At 45.4% G+C, this 18,500-nt stretch overlaps 1 protein-coding gene across 4 annotated transcripts in view; it reads left to right on the top strand.

The window, feature by feature from the left end:
• The window catches only part of LOC147606922 (uncharacterized), a 101,409-nt gene that overhangs the window by 13,494 nt on the left and 69,415 nt on the right, over window positions 1-18,500 (top strand). For 3 of the 4 annotated variants that reach the window (XM_086790981.1, XM_086790979.1, XM_086790982.1), the window contains one exon: window positions 4,072-4,519. In XM_086790981.1, coding sequence (XP_086647107.1) covers window positions 4,210-4,519 — 310 coding nt within the window. In that variant the 5' untranslated portion in view covers window positions 4,072-4,209. The remainder of the gene's footprint in view (window positions 1-4,071; window positions 4,520-18,500) is intronic. The other variant, XM_086790980.1, reaches the window with a different exon arrangement.

Below are 18,500 nucleotides of genomic sequence, written 5' to 3'. Positions count from 1 at the left end.
CCAGCACAAAAATAAAGAAGAAGAAAGAAGGCGAAAGAAACAGCTAAGTTAGGTGTAGAGCTACCATTGCAGAGGTCTTTTACCCACAAAGAGAAGATTGGAGATAAGCAGCAAAAGGGCGCCTATAGAGAACATTCGAGCAAGCAGCCATCGTGCAACAAATTAGCACAAGAAGGGCATAGAAGGAGCTGCATGCACTGTTCTTGTGCCGCACAGAGGAAGTGTCGCCCAAAGCTACATCCTTGTCGTCGTAAGGAAGCAGCTTGCATAATTGCAAGGGTCGTGTTTGCTCACCAACGACAAAGGCGGCCGTTATAGAGTGCATGTTGTTGGCCATGGAGATACGCAAAAGTTTTTACGAGACTAGATTGCATTCTAATATAGTCCCAATTGGATGATATGGTTGGCTGGTCATTTTGGACCATGTCGTGGATTGGCCGACATGACTGACCTATGTTCATGCCGACCCTAGATACTATATATAGGTTAGTTTGGCAGCCTTTGTGCATCATTGAGTTTACCATGTTCAAGCACTCTTGTAAGCAAGACATCCTTTGTTCAGAGTTTGTTTGGATCGCCATTAAAGCTTCTTATCGAGAGTACATGGGTGGCACAACAACGCTAAGTTCAGAGAGAAGGGAGTGCCACACGATTTGGGGAGAAGACCAGCTCACAAAGGAAGACCAACACAAAAAAGAAGAAGAAGAAAGAAGGGGAAAGAATTAGCTAAGTTAGGTGCAGAGCTACCATTGTAGAGGTCTTTTACCCACAAAGAGAAGATTGGAGATAAACAGCAAAAGGGCGCCTATAGAGAACATTCGAGCAAGCAGCCATCGTGCAACAAATTAGCACAACAAGGGCATAGAAGGAGCCGCACTATTACATTATTGGCCCTCTATGGTCTATTGGGGACGCCCATCCGACCATTGTGCCAGACGTACGACAAATAATCCTAAAAAAGGTTCTACTTTTGTATAAATGTTGCACTGATGATCATGCCAATGTGTCATTGTACCGCAATGCAGAGTGCATGTGACATGATGGGAGGCATGCTCGGGCCAAGGTGGCCTGGAGAGTGATCATTCAGTCGCGACACAGAGGAGGCCTAGGCATCATCAACCCCGCTGGGCAAATTGATTGTTAGATGACTTCTCCCAGGCGGTGAGCCTTGGAAGGACTTCCTCTTGCCTAGGATTTCAGCCCGTACTCCGAGCTTGGGGTGCCCTTGGCCATAGAGCACTAGATGGATCTTCACAAAGATGTGGGCCCGCGGCTTTAGCCCAGATTTTGAGGACAGATTTGCCGCCAGCCTACTCCAAGCTTGGGATCACCTGAGGCCGGCCCTCCAGCAGTCAGTTCTAGTAGCCTCAGAGGAGAGTCTTTGGTGGCCCTTGATCTGGAACCCCTTGATCCGTTTACCCAGCGGCCACATGTTGGGGGCCCGACCTCATGTGAGAGGATGAGAGCTGCGCATTGTTCACTTTTTCGATTGGACCCCATGGCAAATTAGAGAGATCAGAGCCCCCTTTGGATGATTTCAGTGGATGCACCTTACAGATGGTGAGGGTGATTGGATTTCAGGCACATGAGTGGCACCTTGACCCCCCACTGGCCAAGGTGGCCAAGGAGAGTGGCATTTATGGATTTGGGAGAGCTGGCCCCTCACGCGTCGACAGTGGGATTGGGGGAGTAGACTTGGCATGATCCTACTGACAGGGAGGAGACTTTGGGTACCCCCTTCTTCGTATACACTGCACGGCTAGGCTGCAGGAACTAGATGCCCGAGGTTGAGGGCACCTCAGTAGCAACATTACACTGGCAATCACAAGGCCACTCACAGTGGTTTCTCTCAAATTTTTGGAAGAGGCTCTTGGACAGTTTTCGGCCTCGAAAGATCACCCTCTTTCTTTGGCTGCACACAGGAGTTTGGCGGTTGGCACGTGGTTGGCCATTTGCAGTCGACCAGCAACTTGTCCATGGTGCGGCACCCTTAAGAGTCTCAACGACATTGTCTTTGGGATTCCCCAAAGGCTCAGTAGGTTTGGCAACAGATTCTCCACATTTTCAGGATGGACAGGTGCTCGATCCATATCATTTCATGGGCCACTGTCTCTTGGGCCACAGAGGATGAGGTTGTCATGGCTTATGAGGGGGAAGGTGAGGGCCTAGCCCTTCAGGTCTCTCACCTTTGCATTTCGGTAGTACCAGTCCCAGCCTCTTCTACTGATCATTGGACTCCGGGTTCGTGCTAAAGATGGGATATTTGTAGCAACATCTAGCATGGCACATCTGGAGATCTCGATGGAGCGAAGCCATCGAAGGCACCCACACTCCGCCTGTGGAGTCCATCGGGAGCATTTGGCTCGACATCATTCATACCCTTTGCAATTAGTGGGGGAAGCTGCAGGGTGGCTCTGACCGCATGCAGAAGTGGTGGGAAGCCCTCTTGAGGCTCTGGCGGCATGGCCCTTTTCTCACAAATAGAGGTGGTGATCCCACTTGGCACTACAGACCACGTGTGTGGTTATTCCCCCCCCCCCCCCCCCCCCTTTGTATGAAATAGCCTTCTCCTCATAGAGCGGCCAGCCGGGGGAGAAGTGCATCTTCCTCCACCTTTGATTCTTTGATCCCTGCCCCATACATGGAGGCGAGTGTGTATCTAGCCCTGCGTGGTTGTATTCAGCCCTTCAAGGCTGGTTTTTTGTTATCTAATAGAAGGATCTTTTCCCTGGAAAAGAAAAGAAAAGAGATACAATGGAGGCTACTAAATGTCTGATTTTATCATGATCTTGCTTCGGAAGTTGAAGACTGTCGGTAAGCATGCCACATGATGGATGATAACTCACGTGATCTCCTCAGAAATGGTTTCACCTTTTGAGTAAAGAGGAGAAGAATTGGCTAATTTTATAAGATAGGTGTGAAAGGGAGTGATTAGAGATGACATTTGGCAGGTGTAACCATAGAACTTAGGTCCAGTCAGCCAAATTCCATTTGGTTGAGCCTAAAGAGCATCCCCCGTTTGACATTAACAGGTAAATACCTAGTTCTTTACTTGTCACATGCATTGAGGTTAGCTCTAGAGCAGCTGTGAGTCTCATCCCACCGGTCACTCATAAAGACATGCAGTGTTACAGGAGTACAAAAAGCTAGGAGTATGCATAAGGTTGAGGAGGTGGAACAGACCTTCATTTTCTAGCATGCTATGATGGCGGTATCTTGCTTACAAGAGTGCTTGAACACAATAAACTTGATGATTACAAAGTTCCATAAATCTCCCCATATATAGTACCCCATATGGCAGGTTGGTTGTCGGACCTACCCATGACCACATGTATCCGCCAGATGGTGCATGTGCATCCATCTCCTCTTCAGGGAAGAACTTGGTCCCCTTCACGCAATAACTTTTGGTATGATGACTAGAGATGCATGCCTTTCTCTTCTGTAAAATTTGTAGACACGGAAAGATTAGTGCATCTACACAACGGTTGAATGATACGGAGTCTGCACACACACTCGTCAGCTATAGATCATCTACAGTTGGAAAAGGCAAGTGGGTGGGCTATGCAGGTCATGCAAGGTAGACAATATCAACAACAAGGATGTCCTGCTCGACTCAGATTAAGACATTAGAATCTGCCAGATACTTGTAGCATGGTGGAGAGCAAAGATTTATCATACAACATTCATCAATGGGAGGGTGAGGAGACCAGCATACACACCCCATCAGGGTAGACCCATATTTTAGACATTTACTTGGACCCTTAATAAAGAGAAGATTCTCAGCCGCCCATGTAACCTGATTGTCCTTATAGAGAGTTACTGCACAACTCAAGTGCAGCAGTCAAAACCCCTACTTGGTTCCATCTCATTTCATTCCATGTTTACCATGATTTGTTTTGTTGGTAGGACTTATGCTTTCGGCATCTTCCCAAACCTCATCAGATGATGCACTACATTTGATTGTGGGCTGTCCTTGGTCCTTTGCAGATGCTATTTCATTGTTTTATCTTTTGTTTAATATAATTGTTCTTTGCAATAATCCTCTTGTTTGTGTGAATGCTCTTTATCCAGGTCCAATATGGCCAAATTCCACAAAGAATATACAAAAAAGATTTGTTTTTGTCAGGTTGCAACAACTCCACTTATACACGTTTGTGCACCTCTAGTTTATCTGAGGGTGCCACAAGTATTGAATCCAATAGCATTGGCATGAAATGTGGCTCTTCTCCCTTTGCCAGTCATGACTTACCGCATAACACAATTTTGGAGCTAAGTCTAAAGCCTGCTGGCTGGTTGAACTGCGTATCGTCTGCTCCGTCAGATGCATATGATTATCAAGGACTGGAGGTTATGGAGGTGGAAAGGAAGCTGATTGGAAATGGTGCACATCGTGAACTAAGCAGCTCAATAACAACCAGACTGGAGAAGAGTAAAGCATGCCACATGGTGATAGTGGAGAAGCTTCCATCTGGTGTCTTTGCCGACATGTTTGAGCTAGGTCGCCTTGTGGCACGTGGAGGTAGCTTCTCAACTTCTCAACCAAGTAATATCAGGACAAAAACAGAGTTTTTTCTTCAGTCATTGGAGTGAATGTCACATGCATCATCTTTAGTCATTGGATGCATGTGTCACTCAAGCATCAATTAGGAATAAAGTCAGGGTTTTGTAGAGAATCAGCTCATGTTGTGAGCCCTAATTTAAAAAGACATAAAGAGGCTATGTGTAAATGCAATTAATGCAAAATGCAATTTAATATAAGTTACACAACTAATGCACATTAACGCAAATTTAGCTGACTAGGTTGCTCAAGGCCCATTTTTTCTATAGACAAGACCTCGCTCTTTGAGCCTTCCCATTCTTCACATTGTCTACAAGCCTTTGGAGAGCAGCCAAGTGAGAGAAGATTCTAGTAAGATTCATTGTAAATATTTCAGCTTTGTTATATGCAACAGGTTAGGTTGAATCTCTTTCCGCTCTTCCTATTCTGTATATATTTTTAGTTTTGTGTTTATCACCAAAAGAGCAATCAGTGCATGAGCTCAGGCATCTTGGGTACCCCACCTTTTCTGGTCCTGATGAGGTGCAGATGCTACCATGGCGGAGGATGTCGTGTCCTGACTACCTATGGGAGCAGGCTGCTGTACCATTGGCAAAGCTGGACGAGACTTATCACCTAAGACAAGGCTCCACAAGCCTTTGGCAACCAACAAATGCCTCATCATGTAAGCCCACAATAGGTAGTTAGTCCTATCGAGCTTGTCCTCAGCCGTAAGCATACTAAATACATCATTGCCAGCCATTGTTCCTGCAAACAAGTTCACTCACCCAATCACTAGAAGTGTCTAAGCATAGTGCAAGCAAAATGCCTACAATAAACTGATTGTCCTACAGTTATAAGAACAAAACTTCAAGACTTCGAGATGATACTGAGTAGAAAATACTGGAAAATGTATATCAGGTAGATCCATGTATGCTGATCAGTTGAATTGTTGCCCTCTCCTTAGATCAAGTATCTCCGCCATGGGGCTGTCTAGAATGGAGAGGTCATAGAAGCGAGGTAGGCGCCTCTGATGCCGAGCAATAATGGCTCTGATCTGGCGATGGTGAGGATGCCGTGGTCGGGATCCTGGTGGGCGTGGCCGACGAGCACGACATAAGATAACTGCTCTATCAGTGGTGACTCCTTGGGAGCGTGGTCGGTGCCCTGATGGCCCAATGGAGGAGGTATCAGGAGGTGTGTGGGCTGGGTTGCTGGTGCTGGTGCCGAAGAAATCTGCCAAGGTCCTCTGTCTAGGTACATCATGGCTCGGCCTCCTGTCTGCCAAGAGGGTCTCTCTGTGTCTCCTGAGCTCAAGTAGAAACAATCCGAGGCATCTCTGATCCTCAAACTCCATGACCCTGCGTAACGGCCCAAAACCCTCTCGGAAGAGGCAGTGATATCTCCCTCGGATCTCATAATAGACTGTACATCGGCAAATGTAGTGTTCCTTTGTCTCTACCTCGTGGTAGCATAGCTGACAAATGCGGTCATCCACGATTTGATGCACATATCGCCCTGTCTCAATCCGCAGCTGGTGTGATGAGGTCCGGATCTGTCCAATGGCACAACGTATCCCATGTGATAGGTGTACATCCATGTACGCTGGGCGGGTGATAAAATCATCCGGTGAGAGGTGTAGAAAATGGCTCTTGTAATGAGTCATTTTCATGCCCAAGGGCTCAAGGGGGCTAGTCCATGTCCTCTCTGTGTCCACTCTGATGATATCCATCCTGATCACGCGGTTTTGCTCTGAGCGGGTGAGATCCAAAAATGGACAATCCAGACTGTACTGAAAGGGTGGTAGTGCCTCTATCCGCAAACCATGATCTCATCTGAGCGTACCAACAATGAGTATCTCCATCCTCTGCCAACTGTATGGATGAGGTCAATGCCAAACGGGAGTACCTCTACTGAGGGAGCTCCCATAGCCGCTGTAAAAAGGTAACTGCCTGGAATAGGGCCTCGGTTACTACTGGTGGGGCACCCAGCTCAGCCCGAACAATCTCATGTGGTACTGATGATTTGCTCCGAATCATACGGGCAATCATCATAATCAGTGGTCTCTCCATTTGCCTCCATCCCTCATCTGTCCCTCTTTGAGATCTGTGATGTATACTGGCCCCCCAAATTGAAGCTCCGTACAGGAGGGTCGGTGTGACAAGCGTATCAAATAGCCACAATTTGGTGCGTGGCTCCTGAAACTGTATGTGTGCACACTGCCTCTCAAGTGCCCCCAAGGCTGCATGCCCTCGAGCTAATCTAGCTGCTGCTGCCTCCTTCAGGGAGAAACGCGGTCCTGTGAAAGTAACTCCCAAGTAGACATATGACCTGACGTACTCTACCGAAAAGATATATTAAACGTCTACGAAAAGACCCAATGGGCCTATGAGACCAAAGTGATACAATAATGTCCATGGAATATCTCATCATGGAACGGAAATTAAAATAGAACAAAACTCTCTCACTAGAGTGATACAAAACTGTCCATGGAAATCTCATCATGGAATACTAGGAACATGACACGAGAGGAGCATCAATCCCTATTAGATGGTATACCACTCTCCAAAGTATCAAGCATGGGGCTAGTGAGTATGGCCGAGAGGTCTCCCTCAGCTACATCATGTGGAAAGGTAGCTTGATGGTGGAGCATGTCCTGGATCTCGAGCTGATGAGGACTGGCCGACTGTTGTTGGCTAGCTTCAGTGGACATAAACACTTGTGTAATCCATCATCGACCTGAATTAAACTTGGCCGACTTCATCTATGTCCACACTAAGCCTTTCTTGAGCCTGGCTAGTGCCCTAACTCTAATGTTTATTTGCTGCAAATTAGGGATTTAGCGTAGGATTAGCATGTCCATGTGCATGAACATGACATCTGTTAGAATTGTGCATCTCAGTGTTATGAGGTTTACCCTATTTGTTGGGTATTTTATCTATTTTTCTCCTATTTTAGGATGTCTTGAGCAGTCGGCCAGCTCTTCCTGGAGTCAACCAGCCTCATTTCTTCACTATAAAAGGGGCCTCTCATATTCAATTGTAATCATCCATTCCCTTGCACATTGTTCAACATCTCTTGCTGGCTATTGCCATTGTAAAGCCTATTGCTATTATAAAAGGTGATCTTGTCCACAAGCTCTCTCTACTCTCTCTCTTGTTCAGTTTATGCTTCAGCTTGTGCATTCTCCAACATGGTATCACTGGTATCACTCGCTTAGGTTCACGCTGCTCCATCCTTCTGCAAACTACTCGCCGTCTTCTACTTTGCTGTGCATTTTGCTTCCATAGCTTCTCGGGCTGCGTTTCTGTACCTTGCTACGTTTTCTGGTCCAGCCACCATCTCCTTGCTGTCAGCCAGCCCTCAAGGCTGCGTTTTGCTCTACAGAGGCAGGTTGTGAAGTGTTTTGGCTGCGTTTTTTGCTTCAGCATCTATTTGTGGTGAGTTTCTTGCATGTGGTGCATAGTTGCCAGGTGTTTCATGAAACACGTTTCATGAACGTTTCTTTCAAATCCTAGATGTTTCAAAAATGTTTCATACAAAACGGGCCCAAAATTTATATATAAGTTTATAATATGTAAAAAATATGTTGCCTTCCCTGCAAAACAATATTAAATATGCATCATTTACACATTAAAACATGTTTTCAAGTTAAAACTAAAGAATCTGGGTAAAAAACGCTTAAATCGCGTTTCATTCGTACTATTTTATTCGTAACGAAACATTTCGTTTCATTCAAACTGAATGAAACGCTTTTCATTGCAACTATGATGTGGTGTTGCCAGACAAGTGGCTCTACATCTTCCTCCACGAGTCCCTACCCTTTTGGTAGGAGGTTCCTGGTGGTTCTAGGACTGTTTTGTTGTTGTCCAACCTCTTTCTCTCTCAGATTTGAGAGGGGGCTGATTGGTTCTGGAGCCTCGCTTTGTTGGAAAGCACTTGAGAGGAGTTTGGAGAGCTGAGACTTGTGTTCTTTGTTGCTGTGGATATGCTCCTCCCTGTACGAACAAGGATGATAAGTTGAAAGAACCCAACTATGCCCATTGGAAGCTGCAAATGCAGATCTGGTTCATCCACAAGGGTTTGTGGGATATTGTTCAGGGCAGTGAGAAGAAGCCCGAGTGTCCTTGGAACTCTAGGTAGTGAACTCAGGATCAAGAGGATGAATTCCTTGCGGAATTACAAGACTGGGAGAATTAGGATTCGAAGGCACATTTAGTGCTTGTGCGGACCTGGTAAAACCAAGGTAATGGTCTTCAATACCTCCCGCCCCTTCACATCCACATTGAGTTTCACACACAAAGGGGATCCTGCGGAGATTGTCTCAGAGGAGGTCTCACCGGCCGTGCAAACTCTCACCAGTGCTCATCAGATATGGTCTAAATTGGAGGATCTCTTTGCTCGAGATTCGTCGATGAGGGCAGCTACCTTGCAAGGGAAACTCTATGGTTTGTTATTCCGACCAGTTTTACTAGCAATGGGTGTTGCTTTGTCCACTGGCTGCACTTATCCTCACCAAGCTTCCCTTGGACTATGATGTGATTTCTCGATCTTTGAGGTGCTAGGTCACATGCACTTAGTTAGATTTTGATGATCTTAGCTCCCTACTCTTGGAGGAAGAGTCTGTCCTCGTTTCTCAGGGTAAGATAAAGGTGTTTCTTAATAGTTCTGATCGGGCACTTACTTCAGTTCAAAAGAAAGTTGGAGTCGCTGCTTCTCTTGTGGGAAGAGATGACATTTGTCCCAGGATTGTTTGTCCAAGAAGAAGAAGACCAAGGGCAAGTCTTCATGTCATCAAAAGGGAAAAGACATGACACACGACAGTGATATAGATTCTAGTACCACTTCTAGGGCTCCTGGGGCGCTTCCTTCCCAGGAGGGCCTAGATGGTGTACTTCTCTAGTATACATGCAGTTCCCTCCATGTGCTTCCAGCCAGAGGAGACTTGTGGGTGGAAGAGAGGGGGATGATTGCAACTCCACTTACTGGTGCATGGGAACCGTGATTCAGAGTAGACATCTGGCAGGACATGGTTATCTTTTGTGTAGATGGACTGGATCTGTTCCGAGTTCATTGTTCGAGGCTTTTGGGATGTGATGTTTTTTCTGTCCACTGTTGGGGATTATGGGCGTGGTATGTCCAGTAGCTCATCATCTATTCTTGGAGTTCACTGCACATTTGTGTGGGAATTCGTAGCCAAGCAAGTTCCTTGCTGTTCATGGTGGCATTTTGTTTTGAGGAAATAGGTTGGCGGGTGCTCTCTCCGAGGTGATTCCAGTATTCGCGGTATTGAAGGATCCATGGTTGCATCTTCATCAACTTATCTTCTTTAGACTCTTGTACACTATGAGCTGCAGAGGGAGTGTTAGAATTGTGCATCTCATTGTTAAGAGGTTTACCCTATTTTTTAGATATTTTATCTATTTTTCTCCTATTTCAGGATATCTTGAGCAATTGGCCAGCTCTTCCTGGAGTCGGCTAACTCTTCCTTGAGTCGGCTAGTCTCCTTGCTTCACTATAAAAGAGGCATCTCATATTCACTTATAATCATCCATTCCCTTGCACATTGTTCAATATCTCTTGCTGGCTATTGCCATTGTAAAGCCTATTGCTATTATAAAAGGTGATCTTGTCCACAAGCTCTCTCTACTCTCTCTCTTGTTCAGTTTATGCTTCCGCCTGCGCATTCTCCAACAACATTCCTTCTACTAAACTTTGACCTTGGATTATTGTCATCGTCTGTTGTTGTTAGGACCTTTAAAACCCGTGGAGAAGGAATTCTAATTTCTCAACACAAAAATTAGAGCATAACATACAATTGCACAAATTAAAAACATAAACCTTAATAAACCAAATTAAATAAACAAGAGAGATGAAAAATAGAATAGAGATCACTGTCTACACAAGATTGGATTGAATCTCCCCTAGGATGAGTGTGGTCCTTATACCATTCACCCATATTTATATATATTAGAAAAAGCGCTTACTTTTCAAAAAGATAATTACAAAAGCAAAGCACAAGTGCTTTTGAGTTTATGAGCATGCAAGGTCTACAAAAATATAGCAAGCATTAATATAAAGTCTTGGTTGGGCCAACCAAAAGTATAAAATACTATTTGGTATGTACAAAGGTATGAGGCCTTAGCTTTACAAAAATATTGATGCCTAAATATGAAACCATAAAGGGTGTTCACATGTCTTTCAAAATATCCTATAGTGGTTCGACACATGTTCCACCCGCGAGTAACACATAATCCGCTACTCATTCTTCGTCTTCATCCAAAATAATTTAGTCAGTGCACATAGCTGATTAAACACATTAAACCTGCCGGTATCATACCAACGCACACAACTGATTAAACACATTAATCTTGGTAGACATCATACTAGCGCACACAGCTTGATTAAACACAATAATCCTGGCAGATGAAATAAAAGGTGCATCCAAAATAAAATATCATATTGTGGGCGTTCCCATAGAGGTTACATTTCCTCTTGCTCGGGTCACAATTGACCTCAATTGCATGGATTGTGTCACCAATTGGCCGACCATTTGGTCCATCTCCAGTTTTTGCGTCTCGTTCACTTGAGGCCAGGCCGGTGTCTCATGTGAAGAGGCCAGTATTTTGCTGACATGGACAGGAGCCAGACTGGTGCCACCCGTGTGTTAGCAGGATGGTGTCATATGGACGGGAGCCAGACCAGTGCCACCCGTGTATGACCTGGATTGTGTTCGACCCATGGGATTGTCACGCCATGGAAGAGCCAGTATATTCGTGCCGTGTTTAGCCTATGGGACTGTCACACCATAGGGAGACTCGTGCCTGGAACTGTGTCTTACCTATGGGACTGTCACTCCATAGGAAGACCAGGTTTTTATGTTTTTATGTCGTGCCAGTTTTGTGCCGACAGATATTTTGTACTTGTTCCATGAACGGGAGATATGTCCATGTTAATATTTGCACATGCACACATGATTTGCATGCTTGAAACTGTTTTCGCATGACATGTATTTGTGTGTTTGCCTGCTTGACGTGTTACTTACTGAGCGGGGACGCCTGCCAGTGAGTCGTGAAGTCTGCTCTGTATTCTGACGAGTTTTAGTGCATGTGAACAGGTGGTAAGTATGTTGCACATGTAGTTTTTAATATTTTATTCTAACCTTTTAATTTATAAGGTTAGGTGTTCACATTCACTTAAATGTGGGCACTCCCTTTGGGCACCCACTTAGGGGCCAAGGTGGGGAGCCCCACTTTAAGTGAGTGTGGGGGTGGGCATGGGCACCTACCCAAACTCCCCACCCACATGCAAGCGTGGAGTAAAACTTCACTTTAATTCTATTAAAAAAAAACCTCCCTCCTTCAAGCGACAATCATCATCGCTTCATCTTACGTGAGAATCGGCTACCATCTCTACAAGCGGCGCATGTTTTCTTGAAGGCGGCTGTTTCTGTACCCTCTGCTGCTGGCTGCGCCTCCTCCTCTACAGGCGGCTAGCACTGACTGCAGGTGTGCTACACACAGGTCAGAACTCCTGTAGGCGGCCACCTTCATACAGACAGCTATGCTGCCCTCTGCAGGCGACTCTCTTGGCTCTGCAGGCTGCGCATTTTTCACCAGCAGACTACCCTATTTTTCTACTCCTACAGGCGGCTGCAAACTTGAAGGCTGCGCTGTTTTTCTTCTTCTACACACAGTCGTGGGCCACCTTCAACAGGCTCTGCGCCTTGTTTACAGCAAGCTGCGCCTATCCTTCAGCAGGCTGCTACGCAGGTTGTAGCCAGGGGGGGGGATAGCACACCAGGCGCTTCCTAAGTGGTTGTTTCTCTCATCCTCTCAGGCGGTTGAACCTTCATCAGGTGGTTGCGCCTACCCATAGCAGGCAACTACACATACTTCTCTTTCTGCTGTTGTATTCCTCCCTTGCAAGTGGGCACTCCTACTCTCACAGCAGGCGGCTGTGCTTTTTGCGGGTACACTTATCTTGGTGGCAGCACTAAGTTCACCACGAGGCAATTGTTTCTTCAACAAGGGTGGCCTCAGCGTACCACAAGTATTGGTTTTCTATCAACCATCTACAAGTAAGTGATTTTCGATTTGAGTAAAGTATTCTGATAAAGGATTCATCCCGCTCGGCCAACACCCGTTCGGTGCCGGGTTGTCCAAGCTATATTGGCGAACCTCGGTCCAAAGGTGCTGAGATCGGGAGAGCCAGGCGTTAGTACGAGAGCGCCTGTTTGTGCGTGGTCTCGGAACACCAGTGAGGCGCTCTCCGCGGAGTCCAGTGAAAGCACAGGACCGTAGCGATTGGACCACACTAGTGGTCGTTCTGCTTCGAGCTTCTACATCGAAATTCGAGCCTATTTGTTTGGTACTGTTTTCATATGTACATGGACATTATCTGGTTCTTGGAACCCATGGAGCATTGTATTTATTAAATACTCCCAATAAATATATCATATATTGAGGGGGGGGTCAGCCCGTTTCGGCCCCAGTGCTGGTGTCCATCTTTCCATTTCATTTCATTTAAATTTCAAGTTGTTTTAAGTTGTCCATTTCAAATTTGTGGTTTTAAAGTTGTGCTATTAAGCGTGTGGGTGTCCAACGGAGTCTTTCCCACTTGACGGGATCGGTTTCATTGGTATCAGAGCACGGTTGTTTCCCTCTTCCTAGTGGGGAAACGAACCTGTGTACTGGACATCCCGCTTTTAGCAAACTTAAAACACAATGGACAGCCAAGGCAACCCTTTGGAAGTGCCAAATTCGAGGGGTCCATCTAGTGCTTCTCATGGGTCTGATGCCCTGCGTGGTTGGCACAAGCCCCTTGAAAGGGTTATGGATAGTGAATCAAAGGGTCAACTGTCTCCAGGAAAGACAGTTATGCTTGAACAAGAGCCTGATGCTATGAGGGCTGAAATGGAACATATGAGAAAACTTTTGCAGGCTCAAGAGCAAGAGTTAAAGTTCTTGCATGAAGATCCACATTTGCAAAGTGCTATTGAAGCCAGGAAGGCTGATGCTATGGTTGATGTAACTTTTGAATCAATGGCTCGTGAAGTGGGCAAGAAACCAAGGGAGTTGGCACTTGCCTATCTCCTTCGCAAAGGTGATATCAAAGAGGGGGATAACGGAGAGCTGAAATTCAGAAATCCACCTCGTTTGAAGCATGGAGATCCCGCATCCCAAAGGCTGAAATCTTTTATGCAAAAGGAAGAGGTGACTGTCACCTCTCGACATGCATCTTCTCCCCAAGGTACTAAGCCTGACAGATATATGTATGCCAGTGCTCATGGAGGGCATGAAAGTCACATGCATGCAAGATATGTATCTCATGGTGACAGGTCTACTTCCAGAAAAATTTTGCCTTCTGAGTTGTCTCATGGAGAGACCATGCCATATGCAGGCAAGTCACATGCATCTGAGTTTCGAGTTCGTGGAGCACATGCCACCGTGTCCCATGAAGCTTCTATGACGGCCCATGGAGCCCATGCAGACAGGGCTACCCCGTTGGATAAGGGGAAAAGAAAAAGAGAAGATCATGAGCCTCATGCCAGGAAGCTCAAGGAATTCAAAGCAGGTGATAAATCTGTCAAATTTGATGTCTTTCATGGTGAACATGATGCTTCTAAGGTATTAGCATTTGTGGCAGAGTTCGACATTGCTTTTAGCGATGAGGATTTCACAGAAAAGTCAAAGGTGCGCCATGCTAGCATGTTTTTGAAAGGGACTGCTGCCCCATTGGTGGATCACTGAAAAGATCACCAAGGATCCCATCTCCACTTGGAAGGAATTCAAAGATAGATTTTATGCTCAGTTCTTGCCACCCAATGCAGAGCAAACTCTCACTCAAAAGTGGGACAGGCTGGAACAAAAAGATAACGAGAGTGTGCAACAGTATGTTAACAAATTTTGGAAAGTGTTGCTGGAAGTGACTCCCTTTATGCAAATCACTGAGGATGAAAGAAAGAGGAAGTTTCGTTCTGGATTGCAACCAGCATATAGATCGGGTATTGAATTGCACCCAAAACATACGTTGCAACAACTCACAGCTTCTGCTCTTGCTACGGAGCAATTGGTGCTCAAGATCAAGCAGGATCAAGGAGGTTCCAAGGGGAAGGACAAGGCTGTCCCAAATCAGCAAAAGGGTGGACAGCCACCTAAAAAGAACTTCCGGGAGCCTTACAAGGGTGGTAAAGCTGAAAATAACACATCTAAAGAACAGGGCCCAAGAAAGAACAAATTCGGCTTAACCCCGGAGCAAAGAGAGCAATATGCTAAGGATGGAAAATGCTTTTCTTGTGGTAGCAAAGACCACATGTTTCGGCAATGCCCAGATCGCAAACCAAAGCACGAGGACAAGCACACCAAAGCTAATGTACATGCAGTTCCTGATGTGCAAGGAAATACAGGTCATGATGCAAAAGAGCGAATGGTTTGCAAGGCTTGGGGGCAAATCAAGGATCAGCCCGCACTCTTCATGTTTGATGACTGTGCAACTGACAATTTCATCTCTATGCAAATGGCAGCTGCATTGGGTATTGAGGTTGAAAACATGGGACCTCAGATTGAAGCCGAAGCTGCATTTATTGGTAAAGAGGTGCAGGTTACCCCTTTGATAGGGAAATTGCGCATCCATATCCAGGGCTACCTTGACAATGAGCATTTCTTAGTTGCTCCACTGAATGGATGTGATGTATTGTTGGGCAAGCCGTGGCATCATAGGCTTGAGCCCCGCAAAGACTACAAGTCCAATATGATTTCTTTTATGCATAAAGGCCGCATGCATTTTATTGATGGTGGCAAAGAAGGGGATTCCATCCCAGTTGTATCACACATCCAAATTAATAAAGCAATGAAAAAGAGTCTTTCAGCGTACTTGGTTTTTGTGCGTGATAGTCTTGTGCCAAATCATCAAAATGTGGATGCTATGTCTAATGATAGGCTGGATTTTCTTAATGCATTCAACGACTGTTTTGCTGACTCGTTGCCAGGTGAATTACCTCCCCAAAGGCCCGAAGATCACCGCATAGATCTTGTGCCAGGTAGTTCTCCACCTAACAAACCCGCATACCGAGTGAGTGCCGCACAACAAGAAGAAATCATGAAGCAGGTAAACGAGCTTTTAGAGAAAGGTTTGGTTCAGCCCAGTTCCTCACCTTACTGCTCTCCTGTGCTTCTTGTTCAAAAGAAGGACGGATCATTTCGTATGTGTGTAGACTATAGAGCTTTGAACAAGCTTACCATCAAGAACAGATTTCCAATTCCACGTATTGATGATATCTTGGATAAGCTTGATGGCTCAGCTTGTTTTAGCAGACTTGATTTGAAGAGTGGTTATCACCAGATACGCGTGGTGCCACAAGATGTCCATAAGACTGCATTCAGGACAGCCTTCGGATTATATGAATTCTTGGTAATGCCTTTTGGTCTCACCAACGCTCCTGCTACTTTTAATCGTATGATGGATAGGATATTCCGACCCCATCGCAAGTTCACAGGAGTCTTCTTTGATGATATCTTGGTTTTCTCCAAGAATGAGCAGGAACACAGAACTCATTTGGTCACAGTGTTCGAAGAGTTGCGGAAGCATAAACTTTTCGTCAATGCCAAGAAAAGTGAGTTTTTCCTTTCAGAGATTCATTATCTGGGACATATTGTATCCAAGGATGGAGTTACAATGGATCCTGCAAAGATAGAGACCATTCGAAATTGGCCCGAATTGCAAAACGTACATCAAGTACGTAGTTTTCTGGGATTATGTTCGTATTCCAGGCGTTTCATAAGGCATTTTGCTATGATTGCCACTCCTCTACATGATCTCACGAAGAAGAAAACTGCTTTCAAATGGACTTCAAAGGAACAGGATGCTTTCTTGCAGCTCAAGCATGCGATCATATGTGGTCCAGTATTGATTGTTCCTGACTTGCACAAGTCATTCGTGGTTGAATGTGATGCTTGTGGTGATTGCATAGGAGCTGTCCTAAATCAAGAAGGGCATGCAGTTGCATACGAGAGCCGTCGTTTGCATGATGCATATGGATATCTATGAGAAAGAGCTCTTGGCTGTAATTCACGCCTTAAAGATTTGGAAACATTACCTTCTTGGGGCTGAATTTGTAGTCAAGACAGATCATCAAAGCTTGAGATACTTTCTATCTCAAACCAAGCTTTCAGAGAAGCAGATGAGAATGGCAAATTTTCTTTCCATGTTTCATTTTCAGATTGTGCATACTCCGGGAAAGAAAAATATGGTGGCCGATGCACTATCTAGGAGGCCTTATGTTGCTGCAGTCTCAGTGGCCTCTCATGGAGATCTATCTGCTATGAGAGATTTGTATCATTTGGATTGTGATTTTTGCCATATATGGACTGATTTGATGGCTGGTCATTCACATGCCTCTTATGTTATCAACGAGGGTTATCTTATGAAGGATAATTGCCTGTGTGTGGTGAAGGATTTGCGTCCAAAGGTTATGGACGAATGTCACGCTCCACCTTATGCTGGTCATAGAGGTATTATGCCTACTACTCGCATGATTGAGAGGTATTTCTTTTGGCCAAGCATGCGTAAAGACATTGAGGCTTATGTGCGTGCATGTATTACTTGCCAAAAGGTGAAATTTGACAGGCAAAAGCCTCCAGGTTTGCTTCAGCCATTGCCTATTCCCTCGCAACCTTGGGAAAGTATCACGATGGATTTTATTATGGATTTGCCTAGATCCGAGCATGGGAATGATGCTATTTGGACTATTGTGGACAGGTTTAGCAAGCAAGCTCACTTCTTGCCCGTCAAGAAAACCATCAAAGCTGATCATATGGTAAAGCTTTTTCTTGCTAATATTTTCAAGCATCATGGTATGCCTAAATCCATTGTTGGGGATAGAGATCCCAGGACTACAAGCCTATTTTGGAGGGCTTTATTTGATAATATGGGTACTAAGCTTGAGTTTTCATCAGCTTATCATCCCCAAACAGATGGCCAAAGTGAAGCTGCAAATTCGGCCGTATTGGATTTGTTGAAGTGTTATGTGGCAGATCAAAAGACTGCATGGGAGAAGTATCTTCCACTTGTTGAGTTTGCCTACAACAATACGATCCATGCTTCCACAGGAAAGGCTCCGTTTGAGATTATTTATGGCAGAGTGGTCTTGCCACCCATCCTTCGTACAAAGGATGAGATTTTTGCAGCTGATGAATATGTTCGTGATTTGGATGTTGCCTTTGGTCAGGTGCGGACAGCCATTGCAAGATCTCAGGATAAGCATAAAATGGCTGCTGACAAGCATAGAAGGGACATGGAAGTTAAAGAAGGTGATTGGGTATTGCTGAAATTTGAGAAGGCTAGGCTTCGGAAGAGGCCAGGACGAGAAGGATCATATCCTAAGCTTTCTCCTCGCTATTATGGACCCTTCAAGGTGATTCAGAAGATCAATGAAGTGTCCTACAGGCTTGCTTTACCTAGTCATTGGAAGATTCACAATGCCTTTCATGTGAGTCTATTTCGGAAATATGTGGGGCCAGATCCTGATGAGCCTGTCTCACAGAAGATCCGCCAGAAATTGAAGAGCTTGAGGAGATCCTCCAGCCAGAATAGATTGTTTTTCACAAGGAGAGAAAGCTACCTGCAGGAAAGCTTTCCAGGAGATACCTTGTGAAGTTTAAAAATTATTTGCCTATTGATGCCAAATGGGTAAATGAGGATTATTTTGCAGATTATCCGCAATTGTTGCAGGCATATCTTGAGGCTTTTCAGTTGAGGTCAACTCTTTAGAAGCTCGGGGGGATGTCACCAATTGGCCGACCATTTGGTCCATCTCCAGTTTTTGCGTCTCGTTCACTTGAGGCCAGGCCGGTGTCTCATGTGAAGAGGCCAGTATTTTGCTGACATGGACGGGAGCCAGACTGGTGCCACCCGTGTGTTAGCAGGATGGTGTCATATGGACGGGAGCCAGACCAGTGCCACC

This window comes from Cibotium barometz, chromosome 56 (assembly GCF_041138505.1).
Source record: "Cibotium barometz isolate CiBa-2024 chromosome 56, ASM4113850v1, whole genome shotgun sequence".
Taxonomy (NCBI): Eukaryota; Viridiplantae; Streptophyta; class Polypodiopsida; order Cyatheales; family Cibotiaceae; genus Cibotium; species Cibotium barometz.
This window is presented reverse-complemented; position numbering and strand designations above follow the sequence as displayed.